The 22,068-nt window shown below is 33.8% G+C and overlaps 1 protein-coding gene across 3 annotated transcripts in view; it reads right to left on the reverse strand.

Annotated features, from left to right (window-relative positions):
- Positions 1–1,582: 1,582 nt before the first annotated feature.
- TMEM161B (transmembrane protein 161B) overlaps positions 1,583–22,068 on the reverse strand; it is a 68,873-nt gene continuing 48,387 nt past the window's right edge. For all 3 annotated transcript variants that reach the window (XM_067031263.1, XM_059060450.2, XM_067031264.1), the window contains 7 exons: positions 12,345–12,496; positions 11,832–11,892; positions 11,186–11,326; positions 8,319–8,432; positions 4,202–4,376; positions 3,109–3,205; positions 1,583–1,944 (listed from right to left, as the gene is read on the reverse strand). In XM_067031263.1, the coding sequence (XP_066887364.1) occupies positions 1,667–1,944; positions 3,109–3,205; positions 4,202–4,376; positions 8,319–8,432; positions 11,186–11,326; positions 11,832–11,892; positions 12,345–12,496 (1,018 nt within the window). In that variant the 3' untranslated portion in view covers positions 1,583–1,666. The remainder of the gene's footprint in view (positions 1,945–3,108; positions 3,206–4,201; positions 4,377–8,318; positions 8,433–11,185; positions 11,327–11,831; positions 11,893–12,344; positions 12,497–22,068) is intronic.

Genomic DNA, 22,068 nt, shown 5'->3' on the forward strand with positions numbered 1-22,068 from the left:
ACTATATTCACAATTCATTTCAACCAAAGAGTTTTATCCAACTTAAGCATTTACTTTATCACTCAGTCTTATTTAAAATATCATCTATTTTCAAAATATTTAACCTACACCAAAAGACAGGAACTTGCTGTACTGAGATTATTCAAATGAATATGAACCACAAGCCTTTAAAGTAATTCCAAAAGAAGCGTTTCAAAATTGCTTTCAATAGTGACAACAGCACTGAAACATAATACATAGCCTCTCAAGACAGTTATATGAAAGAATATTTACCAGTAAATTCTATTCATTTGGAAAAAAACCCCAACTATACAAAACTGTTTATCTCTTATATTCATTCCCTATGGAAAAAAGCATCCCCCCAAATTTACTTTTTTTCCCCATTTCATTTGAATTTTTCATTCAAATTACTTCAATTTCTGCCCTATAACACTACAAATAAAATAAATAAAAAATAAAATACAAACACTACAAATTTAAAACAAGTCCTGTTAAACATAGGTTTAAATAATACTGGTAAATCTGTCAAAAGGTTCTAATTATTTTTAAATGACAGAAAAAGAATTTTAACTTGGCAGCAACCACCTAAATATTTATAAAATCGGAAGTACTCTCACACAAAGGCAATACAAATAAATCGCTTGCTCAGATGAATTTTCAAAATGTATTTTAATCTTGTTCCAGAAAGAAAGAAAATTTCTAGATACAAATACATCTCATTCAATCACATTTTAAAATATATTCAGCAACTTAAAATATTATAAGAACCCAATATTTTCATCTTTATAATCTCAATATATTATATATTTAATATATAATATATATGTACAATACATACAGGTAGTCAGCAGGATTACAAAGTAATTTTTTAAAAGTTTGATCAATATTGATAAATATCTTTAGACTATTAAAAAGAACTATATTTAGGATCATAGAATAAAATAAAATATGGGCAGTCCAAACCTAATAGCAAGACTGCAAATGTTCATGTAGCCAATTATTTTAAAAGATCCCTCAAGTTGGCTAGAATGCATTTTAAAATAATATTCTTGCTACTTTCAAGCAGCAGTACTTGTAGATATTAAGCATGTACAACTCCGTTAAATTTAAAATTACTATGCAGCTTTCTTTACTGTAATATACAGTAGCTATTCCTTTCTGTTGGATTTTGCTGTTGTTGCTGTTTGAAGAGTGACTCGCATAGTACCAACAGAAGTGACTTTAGCTCCTTTCCCTCCTCTAAAGCATGGCTCAGTTTGAAGATTGTTCTATAGGCAGCCATTATGAATATTAACAGTACCTTAATACCAATAAGAGCAACCAATCAATAACTGGAGTCATATGAGAAGTTTCAAAGACTGATGGAGGTTTCTGTAAACCAAGGTCATCAGAAGTATTACACTTGTAGATAGCTCTCTCACATCCATTAATACTAGGAGTTAAAATTCCAATGCCACAGTATAGCAGTTAACAATCTATTCTATAATTTTAAATATTAATACCATTAATCCACCCTGAGAATACAGAGGAAGTATTTAAAACAAGATATTCTGATATGGTTTTCCTTCCTTTGTATTTGCTTTCTTCTGGTTTTTGTCAGGCCTTCAAAGGTTCGAGTATCTGAATTCAGAGTGTGACTTCAATATCCTTTTTTGTTAACTGAGATTCACGCCACAGTGAGATACTGGTGATAGAAAAGCCCAAAAAGGCTTGTAGAAAAGAGACAAGCAGCAATCCACCAGGTCAGAAAAGAAAGAAGTCCTCGAAAAAGCAGAGGAGTGAAAATGTTTTTTAAGCTGCTCAGTGCCACTGTTATTTGTGTAACAGTTACCTTCATCTTCCCATCAGCAGATGGTAATTCAGAGTAAACCGAATTGGAGGGTGGACTATTACCCACTGGCAAGGTAGAGATAGATTCTGGATAAATCCCCCAGGAATGATTACCTAGAAAATTCAAGACGCAAATAAAATGTGAAGAGTAATTCCAAAGCTCTTTAGAAAAAAATAAATAAATTCTTTAACTTATATTTGAAATTAAGAACAAAAAGTTTAGTGGCACAACAAATTATTCAATGTTGAAAATAAAGTAAAATAATAATCTTTCTACACACCTGGGGAAAATTCACTTAACTTGACCAGACTATAATCTAACCTTATCAGTAGGGGTGTACATAAAAGCTAAAATCTAATTTACTTTTAATTAACTGCACTAAAATCTGGTAAAATAACAAAAACATTTTTTTTCTTATATAATCCATGAATCAACTACCTCTAATGGAGTGACAGGGACAGACTCTATAGCTTCTTAGAATCTTTTCTACCTTTAGAATATCAGAATAAATTCTTTCTCAGAAACTCTCTCTGATGTCAATGTGAGAGATTATTAATAGCTTCCAGAAATATTTTTATCATATACTTTCCTATTTTGGATAGAATATGAGTCACATAATTTACAACTGAGCTACTCTTTTATGTTCCATAGATTCCTGAAGGACATTTACATCTATCACAGCTCTAAAGCATCTATATGCCCACCCAATAATGCTTTTAGTTCCTTTGGCTTCTAAAACCCCAACACTGGCAGACTGCCTGACCTAAGCAAAGAAATGATCAATACAATAGATTCTTGAGTAACACCACAGATGGGCTGGATTGCTTAGTGAACAGACTTACAGAAGAACTTTGTTCTGCCACTGAGAAATCTTTACTCTATCAACATAAGTTATCTGAAGCAGAACTCACCAAAAGGTTCTGTAAGTCATAAGTTTACAAGTAACAATTTAAATGTTATGCACTAACAAAATCTTAAATCACTCTCTTACAACACAAGATATTAAGATGAAAAGTGCTCACTCCAGTTACTCAGAATTAACCTTTAGCAAACAACTCTTTTAACATTATAAAACGATATGGGCCTGAATTTTCAAAATCAAGATGATAAATCAATGAATCAACTTCCACAGCTTAAAGTTTCATATGTTTCCTCTTAAAACTTCTAAAGAGAAAAACAATTTTAAGAGAATTATTTCTTTGTAGGTAACAAAAAGCATTATTAACTATAGGTAGAAAGTAAAGCAACATGTTTCCCAGTTGTCAGGTTATGCCTACCTAGAGTTTTCAAAAGCAGGGTTGTGTGAAGCAGCATGACAAGAGGAGCCACATACTGCAGTGCAATGACACAAAGGTAATAAAAGACTCGAGCGACCTGCAACCAACAACATTCTTAAGTTTCTAACATGGTTGACATGTTACGAATGAATTAAACTTTCATATAATTGTCAAACTGAATTGCTTAAGAGATGAATAATCCTTTCATGGGAAGAAAGCTAAATGGTAATAAACTTGTATTCCATTACAAATGCCACCAGACTGACTTCAGAAAGGCTCAGTTCGAAGGTTCTTTAAAATGTGAAAATATTAGAATAAATTCCTTAAAAATATTTCTTAAGTGATTAATACAAATTGGAGAAACAAAACCACAATTTCAACTGGCTTATATTCACTTACTATTTCACATATAAAACAAAATGCTAAAATCTCTAAAGACAGACACCTAAAATATCAAACTAAATAATAACAGTCATATATGAGCATAAATAAAAACATTAATCCCCATTTATATTCGACTGAGGTAAAACTACAAAGTATGAAAATACATGAAAGGTAAAACATTAAAAAAGTTGTTTGAATCTTGATAGACACTTCTTACAATGAAATTTCGAGAGTAAAAAACAGAGGACCCAATGTCACATTTCTTCAAAAAGACTCAATCAGGTTATAGGTCCAGTTCATTATAATGGTGGATGGATTCCTCACACCTTCCTTCTCTGGAATCCCCATTAAGTTAAATTTTATGTTTCATGTTCAAGTACTTGGAATAATGTTAAAAGGAATACATTTAGTCACTAAAACTAATATTTCCTACTCTTCAAGTCATAAAGGCTTTACAATATATTGTGATGTCTTACAAATCAATTAGGGGAGTCCCATATACCAAAAGTAGATATACCACAGCTTTGCAACCCAAACTGTATGATACTTAATGTACTTAAGGCAAGAAGGGGAATTGAGATTCTTTCTTCACCTAGCACCAGAATCAGATCAAAGTCTCTGACATGTCAGTTTGATTATCCCATCTATTTATAGTCATTTACAACTCAGTATTTGCTATTTTTCATTTGGACTGCAGTATAAAACTTACCATTTTCTGAAGCTCAACCGTGCTTATTCGCCCTGCTTCTTTCTTCATCTGATCCACACATTTCTGGGCTAAGTTTAAGTAAGCTTGCAGGTGACTACGCATCATGGCCAACCGCAAAGCACACAGCAGGATTATTAACCAGAGTCGCAGAGTATCGAATGTAGCTTCTGTCATTCTACAGATCAAAAAGTTGATATGGTGCTCTCAAAGACCAAACTATGCTAGCATGCTAGTTATATGTGTTAATGTTCATCATTTAAGATATAGGGAAATCTAGACTTAGCTACAGATGGAGATATAAAAAGTATCCCACTCTACCACAGACTTAACTACATGATACTTTCACTTGCTTAACAGATAAATGTATCATGAAATAAAACAGTATGAGATAAATCTAACAGAGAAAAGTAGAGCAACACTTGGGATTCTTTTCTCTATCTACCCTCCTCCATGGGGGGAAAAATGGCTATAAAACGAAAAGAGAAGTTGGGTGCTCTTAAACTGGAGACTATGAGAAAGAAGGAAGGAAAACAGAGGAGCTTGCCTGTGGAACTATCAAGTTATCAACTCATCTATTTCTGGCTACAGTTTTGTTTGATTATATAAATACCTGAGTAGGATCTTTCACTCTGCTGAATTCCTGATTGGGATCAAGAATTCTGATATACTGACAAAATCAGATGTTCCCTAAAGGACTTTAGAAAGAAGAGGTAAATTCTGATGCCCTTTTGGGGTCCACGGTTTCTGCTTTGATAAAAGATAACACTGTGGGCTTCCCTGGTGGCGCTGTCGTTGCGAGTCCGCCTGCCGATGCAGGGGACACGGGTTCGTGCCCTGGTCCGGGAAGATCCCACATGCCGCGGAGCGGCTGGGCCCGTGAGCCTTGGCCGCTGAGCCTGCGCCTCCGGAGCCTGTGCTCCGCAACGGGAGAGGTCACGACAGTGAGAGGCCCGCGTACCGCAAAAAAACAAAAACAAAACAAAACAAAACAAAAAGATAACACTGTAATTTGAAAATAATGCCTACACCATGCCTGACTCTATTCAAAGCTCTAGCACACATCAGGCGCTTAATATGTGACTGTTGAAATGTGTGGAGTGATCTGCCAGATAGCATCTGGAATTTATAGGGGTCTCCCCCAAATTCTTAAGACCATGAGGGGAGAATGGATGGCTATAAAGAAGACCAAGTGGGAAAAGATAAAAAACCTTACAACACTTTGCTCCAAAATAGGCTCCATTATCACCCCTTCCTTCTGTCCAGTGTAAGCACCTAGGAAAGGGACTAAAACTACAATCTAGAAGTTGCCTGTGGAAATAAAGTTGAAGAACAGTACAGGAAACAGAAAAGGCAGAGAAGATGTGAAAGTGTACAGTTTGGTTTGAACTATTTATGAAGTGGAGGGAAAATAGGGATGGAACAAAGGCTTTCTTATGTATGTTCTCTTTTGGTTTCCTTTTTACAAGGTCGTGAGTGAACATGGACATAAATCTCCAATAGAGATATACTGTTCGTTAGGAAGCATAAATGCGTAACTTTTTATCAATACATTTATACTGTAATGAACAATGAGATTAAGGTATCAGTCATGTGAGACTGACAGTACACAAATGTCAAGACCATCCACCGCCTTGAACCTTTCCAGGGGCTTACAGACAATACTGTGCTCCCTGGTGTGGTGCAACCAGGAGGCTTGATTGGTAGTATTCTGAAGACAGCTATTACGCATGCTTTGAGGGAGACAGGTAATAGAAATGAAGAGAATGGTATAAGGCAGTGAATCAAAACATATCTGCTCTGTTTATGAGGAGTTCAGGATTTAGATAAGAGTCCCTAATTAAATAGTACTGCTAACTCAGATTATTTAACCAACTTCATAAGGATTTGGTAAGTTGACATGATGGGGTATCTCAAGAAAGAGTCTGAGCTGGGGCAAAATATACAGGTAAAGAACAGGCAGAAGAAACTTCTCCAAATTCCTGAAGCCATTCTAGGGTTCATCGTATACGTTCTCTTCTGGTTTTCTTCTCACAAGGTTACACACATATAGACTCTGCTTGCTCACATTTTATTTTTTTGATGCCCAAGCAGAACACATGGGTGGATGAGTTTAAATACATTTCCAGGTTGAAACTGCATTCTATCCATTTTTGCTTCTGACTACAAATAAGGGCCTTTGACAAACCATTTAATCCATGTGACAGACAAAGAACCTGGGTTGACAGGCAGCCATTTTTTCTCAATCTACAACATGGACTTTGGAGTTTAAACAAAAATTAAAAATCACCTGTCTAATCACTTAATGTAATGATCTGACAAATAAAAAAAGAATAAAATGGAGCAGAGATATGACTGTAATTCTGTTTCATTTATGAAGGTCAGGAAAGGGAATGGGACACAGGAAATAAGGCTATAGGAAGAGGACTCTAGGTCTTCACGTGCAACAAAATTTTTCCTGTAATTTAATATACCAAGGGAAAAATTCCTTCTTCCTACTTCCTTTAAGCATAGTATTCACTACTAATCTGTACATAGTTTTGTAGGCTACAAGTGAGGAAATGAACGTTGGTGTAACTACTAAATGCTTTACATACACTAGATCTGGCTGAATAACCTTAGCCAAATTATTTAACCTCTGAGTCTGTTATTTCATCTATAAAATGGAATGAGAACAGCAATCATAAATAGAGAATTACTATAAGAATGAATGAGATAAAATATGTAAAATATCAATACCCAGCATAACTGGTGTATGTCACAAATGCTAGTTTCCTTGTTTTCTTAATTAAACTAAGGCAAATATAAAATCAGAAAACATAATTACAGAAGTATAAAATTCAACTTCCATGATCAAACTTCAAGGAAGGACTAGGAATGCTTTCAGCATCAAAGATGTGGGTTAAAAGTTTATCTGAGATTTGGTCTGGAACCCTACGATCCTTAGGATTACTTTTAAATACTCAGTGAACCTGTCAAGTTAAAATTACCATTAAAGCTTACTTGTGTGGGGGAAAAAATGTTATGACTTCAATGTATACTTTCTAAGTTCAATAAGATTAGGTGTTAAAAAAAATCATGGTCATCACGGATTCTACACTTCAAGACAAATTTGTACCAGGATCTAAAAGAAATACATAATATAAAATGCATACTGTAGAATCACTGACTAGTCAAGATTTTCTATTTTAATTCTGATGAGGCAAAGCAGTGAAAGGAACATTTATTAAGCACTTACTTCCAGCTGGTTGCATTACATGTGTTCTTTCATTTAATTCCAATGATAACCTTGTGAGGTGGATACTATTATCTTCATTTTCCAGATGGGGAAACAGAGGTTCAATGAAGTTAAATAATCTCTCTCAAGTTACAGTTTTAGTGAGGATCAGAACTGAGGTTTGAACCAGCTCTGCCTGAATCTTTTTATTATTCTAACATAGTTCCATAAGGCTAATGAGTTAACATATCAAGTATAGTTATTAATGCCTTTTAATAAATTATTTCTATGTTACCTTCTTCTGTTAAAATACAGTTGTCTAATTGGGGAAATACGACCTAATATTAGATAACAACGTTAAGGCTTTATTTTTAATTTTGATAGCTGTGATGATAATATTGTCATGTAGAAAAATATCCTTAATTTTTAGAGATGCATACTAAAGTTCTTAGGGGTAAAAATGTTACACCTCTAATTTACTTGAAAAACTACTTCATCAAAAAACAAAACAAAAAACGGAGCAAATATGGAAAATGTTAACAACTCTTAAGGGGCTAATAAATATATGAATTTCCATTTATACTACTCATTTTTTCCTCCATAATTTTCACAATTAAAAAAATAAGAGTAATGTAGTGTCTTAAAAAAAGCAGAAAAACTTACAACTATACAAGATAATATTAGTGCAGAGTAATAATCATCCAAAACCATTAATGAAGATCACAAAAAGGTAAAATGACGACCTATAGTTTCTATTTTATATTTTAAAACATTTCTATTAATGTTTTAAAAATACAGTGTCCTAATGTTACCATTAAAAAATGTGAACACAGTAAATAACATTTTAGAAAAGTTTTGATTATATAATGAAATAAAAATTAGCCCCCAAATACCCATACTTACAAAGGGACACTTTCTTTACCCAATGGTGGGTTCATAATGTAGTCTTTGGTGATTGGTTTTACCCAGAGTAGAACCATAAATAAAGGTGCCAAGAAGTTGATATGAAGTAATGTTCTGAAAGTATGTAAGAAATAAACATAAAAATCCAGAAACAAAATACACTAATAAACTACAGAACCTTGGGACTTAAAAAATGAAGGTAGAAACTTATTTTCAGTATTCTATATTAAGGTACTATTGTCACCATTATTTTATATTTATCATTACTACTTAACACTGATTTGAGCCCTTGAAAAAAATACCTCATTATTTTAATTGTTCAGATGAGAACATTCAGATTGAGGAAAGTTAAATGACTTGCTCGTGGCAATATTACAGGTTAGAAGGAGATCTAGCAATAAAATCTAAATCTGTTCATTCCTATTCTAGTGTTCTTTAACAATCTCCTACTGTATCCCTGATTTAATACACTGGTACTTAAATGATTCTCTAACTTTGCACAATCAATGAATCCAATGGATTTTCAGTATAGGAGTCATCTTTTGATACTTTTCAGTCCAGCTAAAACGAAGTGCCTTCTCATTATTTACAAGTAAGAGACAGTGATTAGCAAGGTCCATAATACTAGAAGGGATATGGCAGACGGAAGCTACTGCAGCAACTTTCTTATAAATGAGGAAACTTTCAATATGTAATGAACATGTATAATGTTTTAATTACATTGTTAAAATAATAAGTGACTCACATTTTTATTTCTTCTTGAAGCATTATGAACATACCTGAAATTAATTTCCCTATCCTATAAAAACCAAGGAAATTTATATTACTCCTACAAGGCAAAATACCCAATACAGCAAAAGGTTTCAGGTGTGAGATGTAATGTCATTGTTAATTGTTGTCCCAAGTTTGCATCCTACAGAGATACATGACTGGTAAAGACCGCCCTTATTTCAGAAAGACAAAATTCTTCAGACTATTTTATTACCATGTACTGCTTTTATTACCAACCACGCTGGGGGAGCTAAACTGGAGGGTTTAAAATACACACACACACACACTTTAAAATACCACTACAGTGCAAGTGATAGTGATTTATGTGAGCAAATGGCCAGATCTGGAAACCATGAACACCTGACAGGGAGAGGTGGAAGTCTGGTTCTAAGCTCTGGCACTAAAACAAGTACTACTGCCTGGCCATGGGGGTAAGGAGAATGCTGCTCTTTGTGCCAGTCATGCTGCTCTCACAACAAAACTAGCTTAGCACACCCTGTATCCGGGCAGAGTGCTACAACACAGAGTGTGTGTGTGTGTGTGTGTGTGTGTGTGTGTGTGTCCCAAAGGGAAAAATCTTAAGCCACATTTTACTGAGAAGGAAACTAAAATGTGTGTGTGTGTGTGTGTGTGTGTGTGTGTGTGTGTGTCCCAAAGGGAAAAATCTTAAGCCACATTTTACTGAGAAGGAAACTAAAATGTGCCCCCATCCCCAACCCCAAACATCACTAAATGCTTTAAATGTTTTTATAAAGTGATTCTTTCACCCCACAGCCTGGGTAAATCATCGGGTGCAGGGGAAGAAAGCAGCAGTATTAGGTATGCAGTGTTGCTAGGGAACACTCTAGTATCAAGGAGCAGCCCACAGCGGTTTCAGTAGCTGGTGAAGGGCTCCCCTCCACCCACTCTTTCAGCTTATTTAAATCATAACACTGGGGTTAGTGGACTGAAGTGTGTGTGTAGAGAGGAGGGGGAGAATCAGGTTTTGTTTTAAAAGGAGCCATTAGAGAGGCGGATGGTGGGAGAAAGGCAGGATGTATCCAACAGCATGCTACGTAAAAGTGGAAAAAAGAGGGATGAAGGAGTGTGTACTGGGAGGTGAGAATAAGTAAATACACACACAAAGCAAATACAGAAAAATGGAGGTAAGGAAAAACAAAAAAAAACTTTCAAAATTAAAATAAAGGAAAATGACATAGGTAAGAGATAAGAATGTGAAAAGACTAGAGAATCAGCATCATTAAATATAGGCTTTTAAAGAGCAGAAATGTTAGGAAATATGATTACTCAGAGAAAACTTAATGACTATAAATACATATATCAAAATGGAATATTCTCAACTTGGGCTTCTACTGCAAAACAAAAAGAGGACTTGGAAATTTGGATCTGGATATGAAATGAAGATAAAAATCTGTCACTCTGCCAAGGTGTCCACGCCAACAACAACCAAAAATCTGTGATAACCACAAATAATATAGTAAATGGGCTCTGAATAATATGCAGAGATTCAAATACGATTTCTCCATTTGAAAACTAAAATAGTAATCTATGATATTTAACACTGTACAGTATTAGCAATCCCGAACTAAAATAATCTTGCAAACAGATCAATAATATAAGGAAAACAAACATTTCTTATGTATACAGATTTACTTTCAAAACATTTTTAAATAAAATACTTTAAATAAAAAATATTAAATTATTTAAATAAAATTATTTATATGAAATTTAAACAAGTATTTTTAACTTAAAATTTCTGATTTAAAGAAATTTCCATAGATCCTTAGATCAGTGGCAGAGATTACAATATCATAAACATTCATCTCTGAGTTCAAAAGAACTAACATAAATATTGATATTTCCATTTTAACATATAAAAGAGAAATTTAATAATTTAGTTGGGTTTTTTTACATAGGACTTAAAATTTAGAAGTGAATGAAAGAAGCTTGCTTATAGTAGAAAGAGGAAGAAGTGTGACATCAAATGATTATTAATTTTCAATACAATAATTTATGATTTCATTACAATAATATACCTTCATTAAGATGGAAAACATATATTTATCTGCATGTGCTTATGTACATTTTCCGCTTACTGTGTAATTTTTTCTGTTGCCAAATTCAGGGCATCCAGATGCATTTGAGCCAGCCGTAATCCAGGAAATGTCAAAAAAGCCCCAATGAGTGAACAGAAAATAGCCAGGAAAAATTTGAAAGTAAGTTTTGAAACAGGACCCCTAAAAATAAAAATTTTTAAAAAGCTGATAAACTTTTGAAGTTAACTTTCTAGAAATTTCCATTCTTCTAATCAATTACTTTACAAACCACAATAATAACAGTAATACAAACAAAGTAAACTCCTACAAAAAGACTGCTCTTATTCAATCATCCATAAAGGATTTTGGTGAAGTATAAAGTAAATCAGACATCTCTTAAGCCACAGTTTTAACAATCCAACCTACGTGTTCAACATAGAAAATAACATGTGATTCATAAATTTTGTTTAATCTCTAGTAGAAGAGGAATTAAGTTAAATAAGAGCAAATTCAAATGAGAATTCTATAAAAGATACTTTATACAAATGTAAAAAACATGAGTAAGAATATTGCTAAAAAAGATACAGTCCTACTTAAAAAAGAACTCTTTTCACTGATTAAAAATAAAGAACCACTTATAGTAAATGCTATTTTACCAAAAATGGAAAAAATTAAATCCAAATAACACTTAATTTAAAAAACTTACTGAGATTCTAAACCTTGCTTTTCGAGAAACTGCATCGCACTGTCTGAAAAATTTGTAAACCCTGTAGGGGGAAAAAATTTACTCTTATCATAGGGGTAAAATACAGAATCTTTGGAAATAAAATGCTAGAAAACAGAACATCTTTAATTTTGAAGTGATGAGCATAGCTCTTTCATGTGCTAATTAGTATGTCAAAATGCAATAAAATTTAGTTATTAGGAGAAATAGTCTTTGAAAACATCCCTTTGATATTTGTACAATCCATGAGTATGCATAAAATTTGCATTAAAATTTGCATCTTTATCCATGTGAGTCAACTTTAGCATTGGTGAAACTTATTTAACTTTAAGGAAAAAATGGAGAGGGAACAGTATTTTTGGAAAAAGGTAGCAAAAGCTTAGCTAAAAAAAAAAAAAGAAGATCTTAAGAATAATAAAGGTTAATTATTTAGAACATTACAGAACATATGCCTCAAACCTAATTTTAAAAACTTAACAGATATGAAATTATTACCTGTTTCGAGTCCAAATTCCAGGTAGTTTTCTGTTACAATCAAGACTGCCATTGCTTTCACAAAGAAAAAAAATCCAAAGGTAACACAGACTGATCTTTCACCACCATCTTCTACTTTAAAATAGTGTGTAGTTAATGAAAATAGAACTTTGCTGCAGAAGGAAAAGTTCAGGAAAAACCACAAATAACTTTGTGGAAGTTAAACACAACCATCTTTACAGGGCCTGAACTCCAATAAAATTTGACTACAACATTCATTTTGATGCTACAACATGCTTATCTACAAAGTGCTGTTTGTAAGTAAGTGAAAAACTAATGAAAATCTGAATAGTCTTCCAGAAAATAGAACATAAAAACAAAGCAAATCTAAATGAAGTTTATAACATTTTTAAATTAATAAAAAGTGTACATACACATACTAAGCTGTAATTAGGGAAAGAATGTATTTCTACTTTAACTCAAATTTACTAGGAGGTTATTATAATAATTTTATGAAATAGGTTCTCAGTGAAACTATTATGAAATATTTCTCAGAAAAGCCAAGGTACCAGTCTTCTTAGGGAACTACCTTTTATTGGGCATATTTGTCAAGTAGTTTATATTTAGAATTAAACACACATCATAGGAATCATCTGTAAATCATCCACTAATTCAAAATTTGAGAATTACTAATAGCCAATGTGTAAGCTGTGGCACAAAAACTAAATAAGCATCTGGGATCAGCATTTCACAGTATGATAAAACAAAATACTTCAAACAAGTTCCTGTTGAGTACTCAAAAACAACCAAAGGCTCAACATGCTCACCTATTTTTAAATATTACATTTTATATGAAAATACTAAAGAGACTATTTTATCTGAGCCCTCCCCCCCTTAGTAATTAATCAAATCAAGAGCAAATCAGTGGATGATCCATAGCTAGAATCCAGATTTCCATTATATCAAATTGTTCTCCTTGAAAGCATAAACCCACCAAACAAAATAAGGTGCTTGGCCAAAAAAATCTAGAAAAGCAACTTTTACATAAATTATATGTCAGACATAGGAAATAATAGCAGCTGTCATTTAGTACTTGCCAAGCACTAAGCTTTACCCATTAACTCATTTCATCCTTACATTAGCCAACTATTATCATTACTTTTCCAGATTTTTAAAAACTATGGCACAGATAGGTTAAATAGCTTGCCTAAGGCAGTTGGGATTTAAACCTAGGCAGTCTGGATCCAGAGTATGTTCAGCTAACAACTTAGTATATTGCCTCTAAGATATTGTATACAGCACCTAAGCTATGTTGGTAGTTAGCAGCAACACATGAAATCATTTTAAAAAATAGAGCTGCCTTGAGAGAAGTAAATAGTTCATTCAAACATCCTCACAATCAGAAGTATTCTTGTTAAGGAATGGATGGGCAAGGATAAGGACGCTCGTCCTTGCTCTTTAAAAGGAAGATGTCCTTTGCTGCCTATTTAAAATATGCTAATATAGTTATTACCCAGTCTCTATTAAGATCTTACCTAGAATACTGGATATAAATGTAGAGTCCCAGCTGCTCTAAAGCTTACAGGAACCTACCCTAAGTAAGCCAACATGAAGGTAATAAAGACAGATGACTTGCTTGCATCTTTCAAATGCAACTTGAAATAAAACTCTACTAGAATGTAAACTCCATATCAAGAATTCTTGTCTCTTGCGCACTGCTTAGTTAGAGCACCAAAAGAAGTGCCTGGCACACAGTAGGTACTCAAACAATCAGTGAACAAATTTTGCCATAGAAATAATGTTTTACATGGTAGTTTAGGTAAGGTGAAACTATTAATTCTATGCTTTAATGGTAAATAGACCTTTTGAAGAATGAGATAAAAACAATTCTTTCTCTAGGATAATATACTCAAAGTAAAAAAATAATACAGAAAAAGTTTTATCTAAGATCTGTTTTTATCAGTGGTAATAACAAAAATATAAATTATTTACCACTCTGGGTTAAAGGATGTTCTAAGTTTTATAAAGGCTTAGGCTTTGTTTTCTTAAGGCTTATTTAGAAGATAGTTCCCTCTTTTAAATGTCAAAAAAAAATGAAGTATAAGAATAGCTCATTTTTATCCACCTATTCCTGGGGCAATGAGGCCCTCAGAAATGTGTGATGGGAAGTGTCTTTATTAACCTCCTTTAGTCAAGCACCTCATTTTTCAGTGAGTATCATCCCCCTTCCCAACTTTCACTGTTCTCACCTCAGTTAATCCCACTCTAGCTAATCTCCCTTTCACACAAACCTCTCTGCTCTTTCTCAAATTCCATGATTCAAGATAAATACTTGCTAAAATTTATTTTCCTAATTACTTACTAGCAATAGAATTATTTTCTTTGGAAAAAAATGTGGTCTTGTGTGCTAATTATAGATCAAATGAACTTTCATGGGCTAGTCTGAAAGGAAATGCCATTTATAGCATTATTTCTCTAAAATGAAGATTATTTTATTTCCAAGCATTTCAGAATACAATCTACATGCAAGGTAGAGGTACAATCTAAAAATTGCTATACTAGGAATTTATTTCAACTTTTTAATATATTTCTTTACAGACTATTATAATGTTATTTATAATGCTACATTCTATAAATTAAGTACTTGATTTCCTTTTTTTTTGAGGTACGCGGGCCTCTCACTGTTGTGGCCTCTCCCGTTGCGGAGCACAGGTTCCAGAAGCGCAGGCTCAGCGGCCATGGCTCACGGGCCTAGCCACTCTGCTGCATGTGGGATCTTCCCGGACCGGGGCACGAACCCGTATCCCCTGCATCGGCAGGCGGACTCTCAACCACTGTGCCACCAGGTAAGCCCTTGATTTCCTTTTAAGACAAACAAAACCAGATCATGAAAAGCTAGATGATACCCTATTAACTTTTTGATTACAAAACCTCTGCAGGGCTTCGCTGGTGGCACAGTGGTTGAGAATCCACCTGCCGATGCAGGGGACATGGGTTTGTGCCCCGGTCTGGGAAGATCCCACATGCCGTGGAGCGGCTGGGCCCATGAGCCATGGCCACTGAGGCTGTGCGTCCGGAGCCTGTGCTCCGCAACGGGAGAGGCCACAACTGTGAGAGGCCCGCGTACAGCAAAAAAAAAAAAAAAAAAAAAAAGACCTCTGCATGTTTTCATATTTGCTATAACAAATACATGCTTTAGGATCTATATAACCAGAAATACTATAGAACTTAGGCATACACCTGAAGACATTTACCAGGTATGTTACTTTCATTCTAAATGTCTTCTTAAATCAATTATACTCCAATAAAAAATTTTTAAAAATTAATACCTTTGTTATTATGTTTAGAGAGAACTATCTTTTTAAAGAGATTTGGAAATTAAAAATCCGTAAGTTGGGGCTTCCCTGGTGATGCAGTGGTTAAGAATCCACCTGCCAATGCAGGGGACACGGGTTCAAGTCCTGGCCCGGGAAGATCCCATATGCCACGGAGCAACTAAGCCCATGAGCCACAACTTCTGAGCCTGTGCTCTAGAGCCCACAAGCCACAACTACTGAGCCCATGAGCCTAAAGCCCGTGCCCCGCAACAAGAGAAGACACTGCAATGAGAAGCCTGCGCACCACAACGAAGAGTAGTCCCCACTCGCTGCAACCAGAGAAAGCCCGTGCACAGCAACAAAGACCCAACACAGCCAAAAATAAATAAAGTTTTTTAAAAAATCCATATAGTTAAAAAAATTAAAATGAATGTTTTCTTATATTCACCATAATTCAGGTTATATATATATATATATAAAATGGTCAAGTTTTGAACAAATTACTTTTTAAATTAATTTCTTTATTGGAGTATAGTTGATTTACAATGTTGTGTGACTTTCTACTGTACAGCAAAGTGAGTCAGTTATACATATACATATATCCACTCTTTTTTAGATTCTATTCCCATATAGGTCATTACAGAGTACTGAATAGAGTTCCCTGTGCTATACAATAGGTTCTTATTAACAAATTACCGCTCTAATGTAAAAATTAAAACTAATAAACATGGAAATGCCACTGGCTTACGTTATTTCCTCCACCAAATATTCAGCACCCTGACACAAGGTTATCTTGCTCAACTTAACTCTGCAGTACTCTGGTTATAGAGTACTGCAATACACAGATATCTGAAACGCTACTGAAGTAAAAGAGCTAATCCACATGATAATAGATGTCAGTTTTTCTATGATATTGAACATCAGGGGAAAAAGGAAGCTAAATTATTTTACAACAAGGGAAATAAATCCTCAAGTCTTATATATTTGTAAAACCAACAATCTTTGCAAATTATAGTAAGAATTTAAAGAGTGATATTTACACTCCAGTTCTTACTTTGTAATGAAGAATTTTGTGGTATTTCCATGTCTTATTCCTTCGAAATTCTTTCTAAAATCACCTAACATTATTGTTCAAGTTTTCCCTAAACATAGTTGTCAATCCTCTTCCTATTTTGGCTAACAACTACTAAATCATTTATAAGCAATAAGACTATACTACATCACTGCAGAAGTTGGCATGATTTTGTTATATTAAGCTTAAGTAGGGCTGTCAAATTGATAGGATGTCAATTTTAATTAAAATGATTGATGGGGGTTTAACAAAGCACATTTAGTTTCCATGTCATTTTAAGATGTGATGTGAATTTTTTCAACTTTTCTATAACTTAATCATTGCATATATCCTACCACTATTTTCTCCTCTTTTTCTGTAAGAATATCATTTATTTCAGACTTTTTGCATTTATGCTCTCACATCAAAGACACTGGTAGTCTACAGTTGCTTAAAGTAAAAAGACTTTACAGGGAAAAACAATTAGGAAGACTATGTATCCAGGTCAGAACTCTGACAGTAAACAACAGTCTCCAGCTAGGGGAGATAAAGGTAGGACCTGCCCCGCCATCAGTGCACACCCATCCCATTAACCTGGGTGAAGATATATTGTTTGTAATGAAAGATGCCTCTAAGATGAGTCAGCTGTGTGTGCAGGCAGAAAAAAAAAAAAGGTTACAAAGCATAACTCTAAACCATCTTGCATAAACTAAGCTCTTGGAAGAGTTTTCTAATTAACCAAAGTAATAAACACATTGTAGTTTAAATTTACATTATGAATGATTTTTTTAGTAGTTCAATTAATAAAGAAAAACTACAAAGTTAAGACTTCCCTGGTTAATCTTCTGAACTTCTCCTTATAGGACAGAAGAGCATTATAAGAGTCTATAATACAATTATTTTTTAAATTATGTAATTTTAAAAGCATAACCTAATTATATTTATGATTAATAAGTGATATTAATCACTTCAGTAAAAGTTAAGCCAGGTCAAGTGTAAACAATACAAAAGCAAATAACAAAGAAAAAAATCTGACTTTTAAATAAAGAGGACTACTGGAGCCTTTCCCCATGCAAATAGTAGCTTCTCTTATAATGAAGGAGAGTACCAAGTTTTCTAAGACAGCAAGTTAAGAACAATTTTACAAGTCTTAAAATAAACTTCTTCTAACTTTCAACATTCAAGATGCAGTTTTATGAAACACGAAACACTGTTTAAGAGTGGTGATGAGATTCTAGAATACAGATGCTCAAACTTTTCTCTCCAGGATATTCTGAATCCCATGCTCCTTATTCATCTATCTCGTCTCTGAAACTTAAAAATAAAAGAAACAAAGCTAGTGGTTCATTTTACTACTATCAAACACTACAGCTCCATCTCTTTCTTAGCATTCTAATGAAAAGCTTACATATTAGGAGATAACAAGGAAAAAGGAAAAAGATTTAAAAACAAAACATAAAAACTCCAAAACCACAAATGAAATGCTTTTGAGATTTAGCTATGATCTCTCTCATTGCCTGAGAGCCCCAAGCCCAGGTTGGAAAAACACTGCTTCATTTTTACTGAAAATGGATACTAGAGTCTATAAAGATACAAATTCCAACTCCTTCACTTACACTAAAAAGCAAAATAACATCGTTAGCCAAAAGTGATATCAAATGACCAAAATGCAATTTCTCAAAGATTATACCTACTGCCAAATTTTGTTACCACAGATTTATTAAATAAATTACAAAATATGTCAACACTAAAGGAAAAAAAAAAAATTAGATACAACCAAATCCAGGTTATAATGCCTACATCTTGAATTCATACCGAAGAGTACATAAATCTTAAAACCAACTACTTATTGAGCTCTATGTTGGAACAAAACTTTCCCATAACCCACAGTGTAAACACACAAACAATATTCTGATATGTAATACTATAATGTACCTATGCCCATATGTTCAAGCTTTCATTCAATAGTCCCCAAACCTCCACTTAAATCAGAACAGTGTATTTACCATTGCCTAAACGTAAGTTATACTGTCTTGGATCATAACTTATTACCTGAACTACCCTCTTCCCTTCCCTCTACCTAATCAAAGGCTCAGCTCAAGCTCCACATCCGTCACGAACCTTACCATTTACCTCTTCTGCCCAGACCATTCTCTTCCTCTTTTGAACTCACAGCACTTAACTACTATAACTCACTTGCCAAGTATACAAGCTACCTTGAACTGTAGTGTGACACAGATATAAGAAAGCAGAAAGGATGATAAAATCAAATGATCAATCCAGGAGGCACAATATCCGACGAACAAAAGTGAGAGGGAGAAAGAGAACAGGGGATGGGGAGGATTACAGAAGGGAAAAAACTATCAGAGACATAGTACAAGATAATTTCCAAACTTGAAGTTTCCAAATTAAAAGAGCCTACCAAAAGCCCAGCACAAAGAATGAAAAAAGATTCTCAACAAGGCACATGATCATAAACCTTCAAAAACCAGACAAATAAAGAGAAGACTGTAAAAACCTTCTGAAAAGAAAAATAAAGTAAAACAAGTCATATGCAAAAGATTAAACATCATGACATTGTACTTCTTAACAGCAACTTTGACACTGAGGACAATGGAGCAATGTCTGCAAAATTATGAAGAAAAATACTGACAACCCAGAATTCACTATTCAACCAAAATATCAATTAAATAAATGAGAGCAGAGAATTAAGACACTTTGAAAACTGCAAAGTCGAAAACTGCAAAGTCTAAAACTGGTTACCTCATATGTGCAAAAAGCTCCACCAAAACATCTGAACAAACCAAGAAAGAGAAAAACACTGATTCCTAGAAATGGGAAATTAACTTGGGAGAAAGGCAAAGGGAATTCCTAGGATGACAACAAAAATAAGTCCCAGGATGACAGTTGTGTAGCAAACCAAAAGGTCAACCAGTCCAGATAAAAAGCCAGAGAACAGAGGTCTCTGGGAAGGGTATCTCTATGGGGGTGGGGGTGGGACGGAAGACGAACTAATACAAATTATGAGTGACATTGTGAAATAACTATATTGAAAAGCTAGTGGAATTAATAATAAACAGAGGAAAGTAAGTAAATTTTTAAAAATTATTAATGAAAAAACTGCAAAAGAAGATATAATACCTTATAATTATATATTGCTCACATATGAACAATATTTATATAGGTATAATAATCAGAGGGTTTCCCTGGTGGCACAGAGGGCTTCCCTGGTGGCGCAGTAGTTAAGAATCCGCCTACCAATGCAGGGGACACGAGTTCAAGCCCTGGCCCAGGAAGATCCCACATGGCACGGAGCAACTAAGCCCGTGCTCCACAACTTCTGAGCCTGCGCTCTAGAGCCCGTGCACCACAACTACTGAAGCCCGAGCGCCTAGAGCCCGTGCTCCGCAATGAGAAGCCTCCGCAATGAGAAGCCTGCGCACCGCAACAAAGAGTAGCCCCCACTTGCCGCAACTAGAGAAAGCTCGCGCACAGCAACGAAGACCCAATGCAGCCAAAATAAATAAATAAAATAAATTTTTAAAAATCACTGAACTGATTTCAGCAAAAATTGTAAAGTAACTACATTAAGAACATAAAAAAGAGAAAACACAGAGGATCACAGTTTAAGAAAAATCCTCAACTATTACAAGTGATGAATTAAGTGTCAGCAGTATAAGCATTATACTTAGAAATATGAAAAAAATTTTAAAGCCAGCATAAACAGCTAAAACAGGACCAGAAGAAGTCGCAAGACGGTAAGGGACTCTTGGTTTCTAATACACTTCTAGAACTTTTTGTCCATATAAACAATGTATATATAGTATTTAATAAAAGTTAACATTTTGGAAAATTCAATCTAGATTTTAATAAAATCTTGATCTACAATGTACCCCCACTCTGGAAAAAAGTACATTATATCCTAGAGTTTGACAGAACCTAAACTACACACAAATTCACAGTGTAAAACACATATGCACTGAGATTATTTCCATGTCCTGTGAGTTAAAATAGTAAAATGTTAAAGATGATTAACATTAACCAACTGTTAGAAAAGCTTCCCATGCTTGTTAAACACTATGATCATAAAAACCTTAAGATTTCAATACAGTCTAAGTCTTTCACTGGCAAAGATGTGACATACATACACCCAGGACAGAATACAAGTATATGACCTATTTTATAGAGAAGTAAATAGGCAGCTTTTCTAACAGCTATACATTCCCTACAAAATAAGAAAAAAATCTGAGTATTTTCCAGCAACAAGCCTTAACAGTTCACTCCTGGTCAAGAAGAAACTGGCCAAGAGTTACACAAAGATATGTTGAACCAACTAAAGTCTATTCTTGGATTTTATTTTGTAGATGCTTCATTATGTTTCAACTCAAAACTCAACTGCTTATCCTACCAAATTTTGAGAGCAATGTGTATTTTATTCAATTAATATATAATAGACCCAAACAGTAGTACATGGTAGTAGACTAAACAAAAATCTCCTAAAAAGAAGACAGACTTTTGTTAGCATTAGACATATCAGAATATAAATCTGGCTTTTTTTTTTTAAGAGATAGGAGAAATAACTACATTATGGTACCATATTTAGTTCCTCACTAACAACTGTGGTAATTTTCTTTTGAGATCACTTATAGAAACTTTCTGTACTAGCTAAGAGATTAACAAAGTTTCTGGTTGAGATACTTATCAAATTTCTCTAATACTTATATAATACACTGTTTCTAAATAAGGAAGAAATATCCTTTTATTCTCTAATCCCATGAATATACTTATAAATAAGTTATTCATATAGAAAAATAAAAAATAAGCTACACATGAAATATAGAAATGGCTTTCAAAATAAAATTTCTCAAAGAGCTATTTCCTTTGATCTGATCTTTCTTCACTAATTGTCCACAATTTCCAAGTAAATTAGATATAGTTATTTTTAACCCTTTTGCACACATATACAACTCAATAATGTAAATAACATTATGATAATACCAAAATTAGGCTTCTATCAGTACATGTATAACAAAAAACACTTACTAGGTAAAAATATAACATTTATTTACTTATGACTTAATGGAAATAATGGCCAAGTACCTTCACTTAAGTACATGCTTCTCCCTACCTTTATCTTGCTATTATTATTTTCATAGATAATCCTGTACATTAGACTTTCATAAAGAATATTAGTAAATATTCAAAACTATAAATGCAAAACCATTGATGCAAATAGTCATTTTCTTTTTCTTTAATAATTTTTCCCCCTTGTTAATTAACCCCTCAGTCCTAGCTAAATGGGCCACCTACTTTGGGTGCTAGCTTATTTTGCTTTATATTATAAAATCTCAATCCCTGAAATAAAGAGAATGTTAGG

The sequence above is a fragment of the Kogia breviceps genome, chromosome 4, assembly GCF_026419965.1.
Source record: "Kogia breviceps isolate mKogBre1 chromosome 4, mKogBre1 haplotype 1, whole genome shotgun sequence".
In the NCBI taxonomy this organism is placed as follows: Eukaryota; Metazoa; Chordata; class Mammalia; order Artiodactyla; family Physeteridae; genus Kogia; species Kogia breviceps.